Source organism: Parasteatoda tepidariorum, chromosome 6 (genome assembly GCF_043381705.1).
Source record: "Parasteatoda tepidariorum isolate YZ-2023 chromosome 6, CAS_Ptep_4.0, whole genome shotgun sequence".
In the NCBI taxonomy this organism is placed as follows: domain Eukaryota; kingdom Metazoa; phylum Arthropoda; class Arachnida; order Araneae; family Theridiidae; genus Parasteatoda; species Parasteatoda tepidariorum.
Window position 1 is genome coordinate 655,097 of NC_092209.1, and position 15,413 is coordinate 670,509.

At 27.0% G+C, this 15,413-nt stretch overlaps 1 protein-coding gene across 7 annotated transcripts in view; it reads left to right on the plus strand.

The window, feature by feature from the left end:
- Positions 1-15,413, plus strand: part of LOC107437044 (B-cell receptor-associated protein 29) — a 41,579-nt gene that overhangs the window by 16,401 nt on the left and 9,765 nt on the right. For all 7 annotated transcript variants that reach the window (XM_016048916.4, XM_016048914.4, XM_016048915.4 and 4 more), the window contains exons 4-7: positions 2,018-2,153; positions 4,308-4,434; positions 8,333-8,420; positions 13,925-14,051. In XM_016048916.4, coding sequence (XP_015904402.2) covers positions 2,018-2,153; positions 4,308-4,434; positions 8,333-8,420; positions 13,925-14,037 — 464 coding nt within the window. In that variant the 3' untranslated portion in view covers positions 14,038-14,051. The remainder of the gene's footprint in view (positions 1-2,017; positions 2,154-4,307; positions 4,435-8,332; positions 8,421-13,924; positions 14,052-15,413) is intronic.

A 15,413-nucleotide genomic window follows, 5' to 3' on the forward strand; every position in this document is an offset into this window, starting at 1 on the left:
TTCCAGACATGATGTATTAAATGATCAAAAGATATTGCTTCTTTATTACCAAAGGGATTAATAAAAGAAATTGTTATGAGAATAACTTTTTTAGTCTTTTATTTATTTATTTATTTTTTTTTGCTTATTAAATTTATAATAAATTGCGTACTGATGAAGTTATTGAAATGATTCTTTGTAAAATATAAAGTATAATGAGATATGATATTAGTTTAAAATTATAAATAAATGCAAAATTTGATTTAAAGTTAATGAATGGAATTTCTGGATGCATTGTAAATATTCAGGAAACGAAATGCACTTATCTTTTTGTTGCTCATTTTTATTTTTCAGTGTATGAATTCTTTATCCTTCACAATGCTCATATATTTATCAGTTTTTATTTTTATTCTATATTTTGTTTTAGATATGAATGGAAAAAAGTAAAAACAAATTTAAACATTTGTTTTTCAGCATTTCAAGTATATAATTTAAGATTTTAATGAACATGCAGAAATGTTCATTAAACTTAATTGATAATTATGTGTGAATGAATATATCATGAGCATCCAATGTATACAATGTGCATTCACATTTCATTAATAAATAATTATCTGTTGACTATATAATTTAATCTATCTTTTGTAATTAGAAAATTTTCATCAAATGAAATGTTAGCTAACAAAACTTATATTCATAAATATTTAATAAAATAGATCTTTGGTACTTGTTAAAATGTGAAATATAAATTTAATCTCAAGTGCTATGACAATTTCATGAAACTAAAAATCTAAAATATTAAGTCTTTCTTTATTTCTTATTATTGAAATATTTAAATGTAACAGAAAGTAAAAATTTAATGTACCTGATTGATTTTACAGTTAGAAGTGAACTAATTTAAAATTGGAAAATATTCGCTCTATTCCAGCTGTCATAGAAGAAACAGTGAATAATTAGATTAGATGTTTTGGATATTCTAAATTATGGTTTTCTGCCAATTCTGGGTTCAATATTCTAAAATTTAGCTTTAAATGTAGATTATTATTATTATTTTTTGCAGAAGTTTCATTAGATAGAAATGGGTACAGTCTATAATAGAGATTTCATATAAAATAGGACTATTTTAGTCTTATCTTTTAACATACTCAATACAGGATTTTTATTTTTTACCCGAAAATTTTTTGTGTGCATTCTTTGTCTAAAAAAAATAATAATATTCATTTCGAAATATTGAATATATGTAATATATATCCATTGATGCATTTTAACGAGTAGGGTTTACTAACCAAATAAATTAAGCAATAAGTAATATGCATATTACACATAGTTTCTTTAATAGACAAGTAATATATCATGATTGAGCAATATGTTTTTTTAATCATGTACTTTATTTTTTCAAGTATTTAGCTCGTTTGTTCATCATAATTTTGGTTGAAAAATCAGATTACTGAAATATGTTTTATCTCATATAATTTTGTATAAAAAGTTACTATGTTAAATTTATAAAACAATAAGTTGATAATTTCAAAGAACAATTTGCTTTGATAATTTCGAAGAAAATTGATTGGAAATTAAATTTGTGAAAAACTCCACTTAATCGGTATAAAAATGTTTATTTTATTTTATAATTTTTTTTTTTAAGTGGGCATAATCCACAAAATCCGGCTGGGTTTTTCTGGGCTTTGCCCACCTTTGCCAAACCTGGTTACTGATCACTATAGTTATTTTTGTCAATGGAGTACCAAGGTTAGCACACATGGTTTCCGTATTGTAGATTTCCAATAGTTTGTAAACAGAATTTGTTTTATAAACGTGCTTAACTTGTCTGAAATATCTTCTAATCATTTTCTTTTCTATGCCATATTTTCTGAATTTATGTTGTGAATCTGCCAAAATGATTAATAAAATGATCAAATTATATATTTCAGAAAGTTTTGATTTCCTCTTATGAACTGCTTTTAGTACTGTAACTAAAACTTTTTAGAACTGTAATTGAGAATAAGTAGAAACATCTATGCTATTTTATCAATATTTATAGATTCGATTCGAGATATGAGAAAATATTCATTGAGGCCTCATTCTGTAGAGTTTGATTCTGAATTACAAACAAATGTAAAGCTTTTCAGATCTCAAAGAAATTATTACATTTCTGGTTTTGCTGTTTTTCTTTGGCTGTAAGTACAGATCGTTTTTATCTTTACAAATTTTAACTTTTAGCTGACATTTACATATTTTTTCTACAAAATTTTGCACAATTTTGATATTACTATTGATACATGTATGTAAAAAAGAGCAAAAGCTTTCATGAATGGCTGAGTACTTATAACCAGTGTTAAAGTTTCTGTGTGTCAGAAATTTAAGATGGCCTGTAACTATTTTTTTAAAAATAAAATAGAAATTATGTTAAAAATACTTTGGCATAGACATAAAAAAAGACACTTGAAATATAAAAAAATTTAATTAATTATTTAAAGTTGAGTTTAGTACGATACTATTTAGCTTATGCAGATATTGTATGCATTGAATTGTGCATATTTTGTGATCTTAGTTGAAGATACGTTGGATCATTTTATTTTCAACTGCATTTGTCTTAAAATTCTTTTAATGATAATCACTTTTATTCAAGATTTGTACTATTTAGTTTAAATTCTTCACATAATTAAATGCTATGTATATAAAAGTAAAGTTATTACAAAATACAAACTCATACATAATTCATATAATGATATACAGCAGAACTCTGATTTTAACTTTTTCCGTCAAACTAGCCTTTAGAAACTCATGAAACTGGATAACGTAAAACAAAATATAAATAATGTAAAAAATTATATTATGTTATATATTTTGTGTATAAACAATGTTTATAAACAAAATTCAACTTTTTTTTAAAAAAAATTGACACAAGGGGAAATACTTGATAAAGTGTGTAATCTTTGCACGTTTTTCATTTTTAGATTAAATTCCAACAATCTCAATCTCAATACTTACTATTGTTTACAAATTTGTTTTGTGGTTTACATTTGCAAATGTTTTAAAGATCTTATGCATCAGTTCTGGGTATATCCTTTGATATTTTTTGCTCATCTTCATTGTTTTCATTAATATCATGAAAAGAAGGCATTAAAACAGATATTGAAAGAATTGAGAAGTAATGGGATGTGTTTTGCAGTTGATATACGCATCAGCGACTTTGAAAGATCTTCAGATATTCAATTTTATTCCAAAGAGCCAGTGTTCATATGGTACACCAAGAAATAATTCACCTTGAGAAAATTTATTAAACCCGCATGTAATGCATTGTCCAACACTGTGGAAATCAAATTCTGAGTTTCCAGAACCTTTACTTTTTGCTTTTGAAGCATTTTGCAGATTTTACTTGCAAATTTTGCAGTTTAAGCTCCATACTTCCTTTTCCTCTCTCACTGACAAAAGGTAACAATAAGTTAGAATCGGAAGAATCTCGAAAAAGCTAATAAACCCGTATTTTTTCTTTAGAATAGAAAAAAACTCAGAAAAAATGTATATGGGCTTTGTAGAGAAGAAATGTTTTTGATCTGTTAGAAAGGCACATAAAGCAGAATTTCCTTAAAAAGGGTGTTGTAAAAATCTAGGATAATTTAACATGATTGATACAGGCGATTTTCTCGGACCAGCAGAACATGACATAAGCGCAATAATGTGTAAAATGGACAGCGTAAAATAGCGTTCCGCTATATATACATTTACTAAATCTTTAGAAAAGTGTTCTTGGTAACAATATTACTATTCTCAGCTGAGTTTGCTTTTCTTGCTGTTGCATTTTATAACACTTACAATTTTTAAATTTAAAATTTTACTATTAATAAAAAATTGAAAAGTTGAAGAAAAAAATGGGTTTTATTAAAAAACTAGTGAAGAGGTACTTTATTGCCCTGCATAGTTTCTCCACTACAGCCTTGAATACTTCATTCATATTAATACTATAAATTGTGTATTAAAAGCATAAAAAATATAGATATTATTTACATTACATGCCTGCTGTTATAGGCAAAATTAATGGTCATTAGATGTATTGTTGTAATAGCTAGAAGATGAGCTAGAGTGATAGTCTCTTATATGGCTTACTAATATTATAACAGAAAATCATAGATTTGTGTCGAACCAGAATTAAACTCCTATAGTTTTTGAGTCTTTCAATGTACTTATTAAAAGGGTGTATATTTCATTTTGTCAGAACAAATATTTTTTACCCTACAACTATTTTTTTAAAACATTTATGTAATTTGCTATGTAATAAGAAAATTATTATTATTTTAATGTTCTTATTTGTGTAACAAAAATATTTACAGAGTTATTCGTCGACTTGTTGTTTTGATTCTCGATGAAGCTGATCTCCTTGTTAAAAATGAAGATGCTGCTAAAAACGCTCAAGCTACTACTGAAAATCTTGAAAAATTGCTGAAATCTACAAAGGAAGTTAGTATCGATTAAAAAATTTTTTCTCCAGTTTACCAGATTTTGTTCTTAAAGAAAAGGGTTTATTTCGAGGAAACTGTGTTAAAAAAATATTTTATTGTTGAAGCAATATCTTTTATTTTCTCTAAAATAGATTTTTTTAATTTTAGATTTAGTTGATGGCCAATTTTAATTTTGGACAGCCACTGCTATTTCTATAAATTTAAATCATTGTTGATTTAGTTTATAGTTATTGACAAGCTCAATTCTGTCATAAAATACCAATTAAGATCTCATAAATTTTGACGGAAATTGCCACATAGTGGAGGGATTAACAGTAGCAAGGGAAAAATGCAAATTTAATAAAACCGAAAATATATTAAAGTGGAAGTATTATTAAATTTTATTAAGTATAAAACAATAGAAAGCAAGGTTAAATTATTGAAATAAATAAATGGTATTTTAAATAACTTGCCTTTCACCTTTACTCTTCTTTTTCAAATTATAACGATTGCATTGTTAAAAGCGATTAGTGACAGGGTTCTCAAGGTTCTTAAAAGTCCTTAAAAACTGCTTAACTTTCATTTTGAAAAATAAGGGCCCTTATAAGTACTTAATTTTAGCAGAAGGTTTTTAAAAGTGCTTAATTTTTCAGCATCACTATAGATTATAGGAACAATTCTTTAGTTCAGTGTTTTAAAACAAAAAGTCGTTCTTTTATCACTTAAAATTAGACCATGCACCAAGAGTAAAGCATTTTAGGGAGAAAAGAAGGGTTGTGTGAGGGAGGACTACAGGCAAGGAGAAGAAAACATGTCCTTTTATTAATATATTGGTTCTTTCATTAATATATTCCGCCTTTTGCCTAGAAGGATGTTCTATGAGAACAGTGACATTCTAAAAGAAAAGAATAGTGTGGGGACAAGGGGGATACTGCACATGGAAAAGATAGTGCTTTTTTTCGGCAGATTGTTTAGTAATATTATGTAAAGTTGATTCCTAATGCCAGTTTTGGTCGGAAATAATTGTAAAGCTCGTCATAAAAGTAAGTATAACACATTTGCTGATGAGTAATAATTTCAAAATGGTTAAGTTAGATACGGTTTTCAATATGTTTTTCATAAAATTTTTCAAGATATTTCTTCAAAATTATTAATTGACAATAAAAATAAAATATCAAATCATAATAGTAGAGAATAATAATAAGAATGATAGAGGATGATAAAGAAATATTACAAGTAAATATCTATAAATGATGAAAAAATAATTAATTTATCAATATTTGTTGATTAAGTTACCTTACTAATTTTCTGGCCATAAGAATGTGTTGATACCTTTGAAAAATCATTTTACACCCTTTTATTTATATGTATCACGGAGAAATAATAAAAACATATTGGTTTGAAAATTTTAAATCTTAAACGTAATTGTATTTTTATTCTATAAAAATATTGATTTCAATGAATTTAAAAAAATAAAAAAAATAAGTTAAGCCTAATGAAAAAAAAAGTGGAATGATTTAAGGTGTTTAAATACTAGTATAACCTGTTTTTACGTGAAATAGGATTTAACATGATATAGTAAAGAAAACTTCTCATGCATAACTCTAATTTAACTTCTTAGTATTAATTTTTTAAATATATACCCTAATAAATGAAACATTTTGTTAATAGAAAAAAAAAGAAGAAATTTTTTGGTGTAGCTGAATATTTACCAAGATTGGCATACAGCTGAATATGTAATGCGAAATATAAAAACTTGTAATAATTTTTTCCCAAATTTCTTTCTTCTTTTCTTATTAATATATGAAAAAAATTGCAAATTTTAATTTCTGCACCTAATTTTACAATTCAATTTCAATGAAATGATTAAAAAGGAATTACAGATAAGTTTCATTAATGTCGTTAATCCTTAGCAATCTGAAAATGTTTTAAAAAACCCAACCCGGAGTTGCAAAAAATGTCTGGTCCTACTTTGGCAAGCCCTGTTAATTATTACAATTTTATCAGTACTTACATTATAATAAAATTGTTTTTTATTATTTTATTTATTGAATTTTTTTAAGAAAGTTAAATGATTAGCACTATTACTGGTTATATATATTTATTCGATAATAAACAATCATACTATTTTTAAGGTCCTTAATTTTTTCAAAAAAGTCCTTAATTTTTCAAAAAAAGTCCTTAAAAGTGCTTAATTCTTGCTTTGTTAAAAGAGTGGGAACCCTGAGTGAGAAAATAGAAATTCTTTTATTACGATTGCGTGACATCAAACATTGGGATACAAAGTCAGGCATTTTGCAGGCAACAATTTATGCAGCAGCAAATCAACTGAGCAAAAACCGAATAACACTGCTCTCTGTCGGTTACAAAAATAATTGCTCTCGAGCAATGCGATGACAGAAATACAATTAGGTGTTCTAACATATCATAATATAAATTTGAGCACTATATGATGGCAGAATATATATCAAAGCAAAGTGCATTGAATAAAAACCAAATGATATTACTTTCTGTGATAAAATAGAGCACACACCAACAATGCGTGGAAGTAAAAAATCAATTATTTGACGTCGAACATCAGAATACAAAATTGAGCGTTACGTAAGGCCAACTGTAAATGCAATGCAATGAGCACCGAGTGAAAAACAAATAACATTGCTCTTCGTTGGGAACCGATGTTTGATATCAAAATCGTGTGAATAGGAATTACAATATTGTATTTTAAAAAGACATGAACATAAATTGTTATTGGATTCCTAAATCATGTGAATACGATTCACAATGTGCGATTCTTTAACTGCGTTAATACAAATCACAATGTTTGATTTTTAAATCAATCAAATTTGCGTTACAATATTTAATTTTTGTATTATAATGATCAAATTATGATACTTTATTTTTTTCAATTATGTGTGCAATCCTTTAATTTTAAAATTGTATCTTTTGAACTTAAGAATTTTTTCGTGCATGTAGGCACTTAACCTATTATCTAACTCTGGGTGTGGAAGGTGAATGGGGGGCTTATTTGGTTTTAATTGCTCATCAATATTTGGATGAAACAATGGGTGGTGGCATAATTGAATGTGGAAATGTGTTCAATATTCTACGATATTCTCATAAAAATCAGTAGCATTAACTTCATTGTATTCGTTATCATTTATTATTTTATTTGTGATATGAGATTTCTACAAATGTGTGTAAAAGAATATTATAATAAATACTTTGTTATTTTATTATAAAAATGTATTAAATTTTAATTTCAATGCATCTAATTTTTAATGTACCAATAATCATTATCTTGAATAATTGAAAAATTACAAGTTGTTTTACAGAGAAAACTCAAAAGACAATTATGAATTGAATTTTTATTTTACTGAAAAGCATGCATGTTGGAAGATTGAACAACAATTTAAGTTCAGATAATAATTTATTTAATGCATTAGAGAGCATTAGTTTATTTTGTGTGTTTTTTATGAGTGTATTAGGCAGATGAGGGTTAAAAAAACAAATAAAAACTAAAATTTACTCTACTTTTTGTGGCTTTAAAATATTTAAAATAGGTGATATTTCTTTTTTAATTATTATTATTACTTTTTTTTTTAATGCCTGACTGTTGTGCAGTTTCTGTTTAATTTTTCGAAAAAATAGAAAAAAAATGCTTACACTTTAATATTGTTTTCATATCTTGATTATTATTTTTCTCTGCATTTGAACTATTTAAGATATGAAAGATGAAAATTTTTTTTCTCAACTAAGTTTTAAAAAAGGTTTAAATTTATCGTAACATAGATAAACATCTTACCAAATATCAATAAAACTTTTTATTAGCAATGCTATATCAGTTTGTTTAGTTCTTGGTCTAGTTCTGTTAAATTTTTTCTGTCATCTAAGGCAATTAAATAGGCTTTATTTTTTAGGTGGATTCCTCTACTAAATCTGATTTATGTTACAAAAATATGAATAAGATCAAGAAGTTAGAAGAAGAATTCGATATAAAAAAGTCTGGTGAGAACGATCCATCTTTTTTTTTTTTTTTTTAAACAGATTTATTTTTAGTCGACTCAAAAATAGGTTTTAAAAATCATTCAATGTAATTATTTTTTTTAAAAAATTTCCTTTGCTATCAGTATTTGTAGATAAGGTTATTTTTTGTTTTGGTTTTTATATTTTTCTAACAATCTTGTTGAAATCCAGTTTGTTTATCTATATTTGGTTGCTTATTGATATATAATATTATATTAAATTAAAATAGGGGATATCCTTACAATATCACATTAATGTGAATGGTTTATCCAAATGAATTTTTTAATGCCGTATCTTCAATATTTTAATTGATTTCTTGAAACTGTATTTTTTTTTCTTGAATGCTGAAAGGATCAAGTCAAAGGAATTCTTACTTGATTTTATCTTGTCTACAGATGTATTTACAGATGTTAGTTTTTGGGTCAATCAATATGAATTGACTATTTTTTTATAGTGACATGAATAAATAAATAATTGTTTTTTGTAATAAGATACAGGAGTAGGTACTAGATAAGAAAAACATAACAGTCACGCTTAGTTTTTAAAAAATGATTTTATTAAATTGAGAAAATGGTGTTGGAAATTGTGTATTGTGTTGGAAAATTAATTATAGTTATAAACATGTTTAAAATAATAACTTTCATGAATGTATTTAAGTATATGTCAGTCCTTAACTGCTTAAAAAAATAAGAAAGTCAAACAAAAATATTTTTTTTTATCTTCTCTTTTAATGCATTAGAATGAATCCCTCACAAAAGTGTCATTTTCTCCCAGTCAGGGATTGAAGAAGTCTCATTATTTGCTTTTGATGTTTAACCCATGAATAAAATAAAAATAAGATTATATGTTCTTTAACTATCCCATTATAGGAGGTTAAAACTCTTTTAAATACATTTTTAGAAAATAAATTAACTTCATATATTTAAATGAGGAAATGAGTGTGTCAAATTTATTTTTTCAGTTTCTTTTTTATGTACTGATAAACTTCTCCCAATTTTTTGAAGTTTGTTTTACAGTTTTATCAAAACATATTCTTAGAACACTTGTACTGTTTCGACGCAAATAATAACGCCATCAATATGAAATGTAAGATTGAAACTTTTATGCCTAATAATAAGTTCATTTAACGACCAAAAAATTCATTTCATACACTATAAGTGTTAATTTTTCTTTATAAAAGTTGAAGAAGAAAAGTATATGTTTTTCAGTGTAGGTGGCGAGTGCGGTTATAAGACTTCATTGGCTTAAAGATTAATGAAAAAATTATTTCAAATAATACTTCAAACTTATTAGATAATGCAATAAAGACTTCTTCAAACTATATATTGAATAAATAACTTTTCTATTTTTCTGAAAAAGCCAAAATGTCCTTTTACATTATTTTAGACTATTTGTGGAGAATTACCTTTTAATAGTTTAATCCAATTCATATGGGATTGTAAAAATTCTTTATTTTTTAAAGCTTCTATAATTTTTGAAAATTTTTGGATCTTTCTGAAATTGTTCTTGGTTCATTTCATGAAAAAATATTATGTTTCTATTATCTAATTGTTGTTATTTGAATTTAAATTATTTTTGAAATCATAGCTAATTAGAAATCATCTATGTCAGCATATTTTTTAAAATACTTAATTTTATTAAAGGTTATGCACTTTCTTTCAAGATCAGAATTTTCCTTTCATATTAGCATTTACATTTTTAAAATTATTGAACATAAAAGGGCATAATGTTTGACATTGCAATAAGATGGAGTTTTATTGTAAACTCTGCAAGATAAGACATTTTCTTCCATAGATGTGCATTTGAGATGTTATTTTCATGCACTAAGATTTAACAGATTAAAAAAAAATTGATTTATTGCAAAATTTAATTATTGACTCTTTTAATTCATTTTCTTTTTGGAACTAAGATGTCCCCCCCCCACACACACACCAGTGAGGGTTATAAAATTGATCTTTCTTGCTTATTAATCTTCTTGAAACATCATCAATAAACCACTTATTTTCCAAACTTTTTGATCTGCTGCTGAGCTTGTTCACCTTTCACCCTACTGGTTTTCTAATTTCATTTTTGTCATTCATAGGATACTTCAATATGTACTCATTTCATTTCCTACTTTGTGGAAAAAGCATTGAATGTGAGTTTAGTTTTTCTGAAAGTTCATTTTAAGCACTGTGGCAGAATTTTTTGGGACTTTCTGCAACAAACCTCTCTAGCACTAATATCTTTCTGCAAGATACCTTTAATAATAATACTACATGGATTTGCGATATTATCGGCATAAAGTGAAAGCTTCAAAAAGTGCTTATTTAAATGCGCAATTAAAATTTTAACGTATCGAAATAATATTAACAGAGAAATAGCTGCAAGATACTTTTAATAATAATACTACATGGATTTGCGATAGTATCGGCATAAAGTGAACGCTTCAAAAAGTGACTATTTAAATGCGCAGTTAAAATTTTAAGGTATCGAAATAATATTAACAGAGAAATAACTGCAAGATACTTTTAATAATAATACTACATGGATTTACGATAGTATCGGCATAAAGTGAATGCTTCAAAAAGTGCTTATTTAAATGCGCAATTAAAATTTTAACGTATCGAAATAATATTAACAGAGAAATAACTGGAATCTTAAAAACCCTTGGAACTCAGTAGCACTAGTAATAGAAAGTCGAAAAACAATAAAATCGTCACATTAAAAAGTAAATAATTGATTTCAGTTTCGCGTTGAAAGAATGATTGAAATACCGCATCGGTTAACAAGAACATCGACATACTTAAAACGAACATACTTTACGAGAATATAAATAATAACTGAGCGATCAAAGACATCAGGTTTTAAAAAAAACAAAGCATAAATTCGTAGCAATAATTGCCCAAAAAAATGATCAAAACGCTGCATATATTTATGATAGAATTGACGCGAGTTGAGAGCGTAAAAGCGAAAACTCAAATGCATGATTTCGTATGCATAGTTTTTATTTCTTTAAAAATATTGAATCAATTTTATTTCAACCAAATTAAAAATAAAGGACATTATTTTGCTACAAATCTGAATTCGTAACAAAATCCCAATTCACGGCTCAAATTTTATTAAAATCCAAAATATGGTGTATTAGAAAAAAAAAACAATTTGAATGAAAGTATTGTATTTCTAATAAGGAATTATCTTTCCAACTTTTGCAATTTCAGTTTATTTTCCCCTTATATTTTTTAATTTAAATTCTAGCTGAAACCAGTCATTATCAATTTTGTTTTAATTCTTAAGAATCGATAAATCATGAGCATTTCTTTTCACTCTGATGTGCGTGAAAGGAATCTTTAAAAATGAAGTTAAAGTTTTGTTTCATAATATACATTGTAATATAATAATCTTGGAGAAGAGATAAAAAATCTTTTGAAAATCTCGGCGGAAAAGAAAACAATTTTTTTCCCCTTCATTATTCTTTGTTTTTCATTATTCCCAAAAAAAGAATAGAAAAATCATTAAAAATTTTTTCCTTTCTGATATGCGAAAAAGACATCTTTTAAATATAAAGTTTGAGGGAAAAAATTTGGAACATTTCTGCAGAAAAGAAAACCAAAATTTTTTATTTCCTAAAGAAAAATTCCTCCTGCAAGAACTCTGTAACGTTCTGTGACAATGTTGCCATATCGCCGCGATTCTGCCACGGGGAATTTTTAAACCATACTTAATGCTGACTTATGATCTAAGTTTGGACATTTCTTCCAGTTCCTTAGGGTTTTTCATCTATAAAGCAAATATGTTATGCATTTATTTCAATATTTTTTACCTTAATTTAATGTCTTGAATTGAAGTTTTTTGCAAAGTAAATTTTGCAATACTTCAGGTAAAAGTTTGTCTCTTTGGTCATTTTTTATTTATTTTTATGTCGAGCGATTGAATTAAATTAAATTTATAAAGCAGAAATAAGTAGTTAGTGCATCTAATAATTTGGCCTGAGACTGTATGAGTCAATAGTTTTAATATTTTCTTTATTGCTATATTTGGTACAAAGAAACATATTAGCGCTATTCTTATAATTTAATTGTTTTAGAAAGATCTTATGATGAAGAATTGTTTGCATTTTTGAAAATTTCTCTAATTCACCGTCTCCTCCTGGGACTTAGCGTAAATTCACGGCGAAACGTCGCCCTGGTTTATACACCGCACCCTCAAAAATTGGTCACAAATAAAAAGCTTTTCACTGGATACGCCGTACCATCAGATACTATATTAATGCAGGTAGTGATTACAGACTTAACACATGCTTTAAATACACACACATATATATAATTTAAATAGTTAAATAAAAACCAATGAAAGGATATTGAATATACAAAAAAATAGAAACAATCCTAGCTTATAAAATAGATTTCAATAATTTTCTAAGTAAAATTAAGCATTTTCTAATTTTAATTTGAAGTAACCATTAAGTATGAATAAAATAATTAATATCAAAGCGTCCCATTAGATACACCTTAGGTGCCTTTTTTTTTCATCAATTCAACCTTATTAGGAGGGCTGTTTTTAAAGTAAGGGCCGTTTGAAAATAAAAGCCGATCGAAAGTAACTTTTCATGAAATAAATTAATTTTTTAATTCTACATACATTTCTCTTTTTTTCAAAATAGTTGTCGAGTTTGCTTAAACAATTATCATACTTTACAACTAGATTTAGAATATCCTCTTAGTATTCACTTGTCATCTGCTCCGATAACCAAGAGGTCATGACCATTTTCACATCTTTGTCAGCTTTGTACTGGTTGAAATATCAGAAAAAATGAAAATCACTCAGCTCAAGGTCTTGACTGTATTGAGGGGTAGTCCAAAACTCCCCTGCTTAAAGAGTCCAAAAAAGCTCATGAGTGAATAATTGTCATGGAGTTGCAAAATATCCTGTCAGCGTGCCAGTAAGAAGCTTTGTAAACTTTACAAATCTGCCGGTAAATGTATGCAGCTGACAAGTTGTACCTCATACGCGGCGGATGATTTGTAAAACTTGAACATTTTAAAGATACAGAACTGACCGTGTAATTTACCTACATAACTGTAACTGAACACATTTGTTCCCAAGGAATTAAAAAATGGTCCTCGTAGTATAGGAGTAGAGTCTAAATAGCTTGCTTGGCCGGTGGAATTCCTCATTATTGTTTTTATTTGTATTATTGCATCTGCTCAATTAATCTCAAAATTGCTCGCCTGTCTCTTAATTTCATGGATGTTTTTACTAGTTTTTATATGGATGTGTAGATTTAAAAAACAAATAAAAAATTATTTTTTTGCATTAAGCTTTTTCTCTATTTCAAATTAATAATTTTAGTATTGGTTATAGTTATTTCCATTTATTTAATATTTTTCTTGCATTATTTTTGTATCTATATATTCATAATTTCTCTGGACAAGTTTCGCTATTTAATTCTAGAAATTTTCAATAACGTTTTATTTCTCATTATTACTAAATTTTTTTTTGCACAGAACTGCTTACTGTGAAACAAAAGATGATTAATTTTGAAGAGAAAGCAAAAAATGTGCAGGAGAATTATTTGACATTACTCAAACAAAGGAATGAACTGAAAGGTGGTGACTGAAAAAAGATAGTCAAGTATTGTATATTTTTGCTTATATTTATATTACATTTATTTATTTTTTAAAAAATGACCAGTCATTAATTGCTAGGTCATTTTTTTATATTTATTTTCATTTTTAAATACTGTACCTTTTTTCTTTTAAACTGGCATTTAATGGTATGCCATGAACTGATTTGTTACCTGTACGCATTAGTTTTGTGGCGTTTTTTTTTCATAGCCAACCTGTTTGGCGCATTTCAATTGGCTGAAGTTTCGTGACATCCTATAAGAGGATCAAATATTGCAAACCTAGAAAATTATAATTTTATTAGTACTAAAATTTTTTAAAAAATATATATTAAGGGGAAATAGCACAGGCCTGTACTGAATATCTTAACTCCTAGGCAACAATTTTGCCACCAGTACATACCCCGTTTTTTACCGAAAAAATAGCGCTTCCCGATACCAAATCTTAGCAGTTTGCACCCTGTTATTAGTCTACTGAGGGCAGTTAGTGTTTTCACTACATATCTCGCATATTTTTTTCTTTTCTCGCATTAAGAATGATTACCGCGCACTCTATTAATCAATTTCAAAATGCATGAATCTCGCACATTTTGGAGGAAGCTTCGCACTTCACTATTCTATACCAAAAGTTATTGAAAAGCGTATGCTGGCAGATATAGAGGATGGGAAAGTGTGTGCACAATGCTGCAAATTTACTTAGTGATTCCGAATAGTTCAGCATCTGTTGAAAGGTCTTTTAGCATCCCAAACCGAATTAAAACAAATTATCGTAACGGATTGACTGATAAGCATTTGAGTAACCTAATGAGAATAGCTGATAAAGGTAGATATAGAACATTTTCCATATTATGATGCAGCAAAATTATTCATTGCTTTAAAAAATAGATGTTAAATACAGAGATGAGATTCTTCCGCGGATTCGCGGATTTCCGCTTTTTCTCAGATTTTTCCANTTTTTCAACTTTAAGGTTATTTTCGAAATCAAAAATTACTTATTTTACTGTGAATTTAAATTGAGGGGGCGAATAACGTGCTTCGTCCCTTCTGAAATTTAGCCATTCTTGAAAGTTTCTCTAAAAATCATTTCCTTGGGATAAAACTGGTTGACCTTTATGCAGGGATGAAATTTTTTTCGGTTTTTTCTCTCGAATTTCAGCCTTTTTATCAAAAACTCAGATTCTCTAAAAGTTTCGTTTTTATTTATTTATAAATATCCCGTTTTTTTAAAAAAAAATTCAGTCGTTGAAGTCAAATTATTATATTTATTTACGATTTTCAAGGAAAGACAGAAAATTCAAACTACGTCCTAGCTGCTAATCCTTCCGCATGTTTACTTATATTAGCTATTTTCTCCGATTTCACGGAGGCCG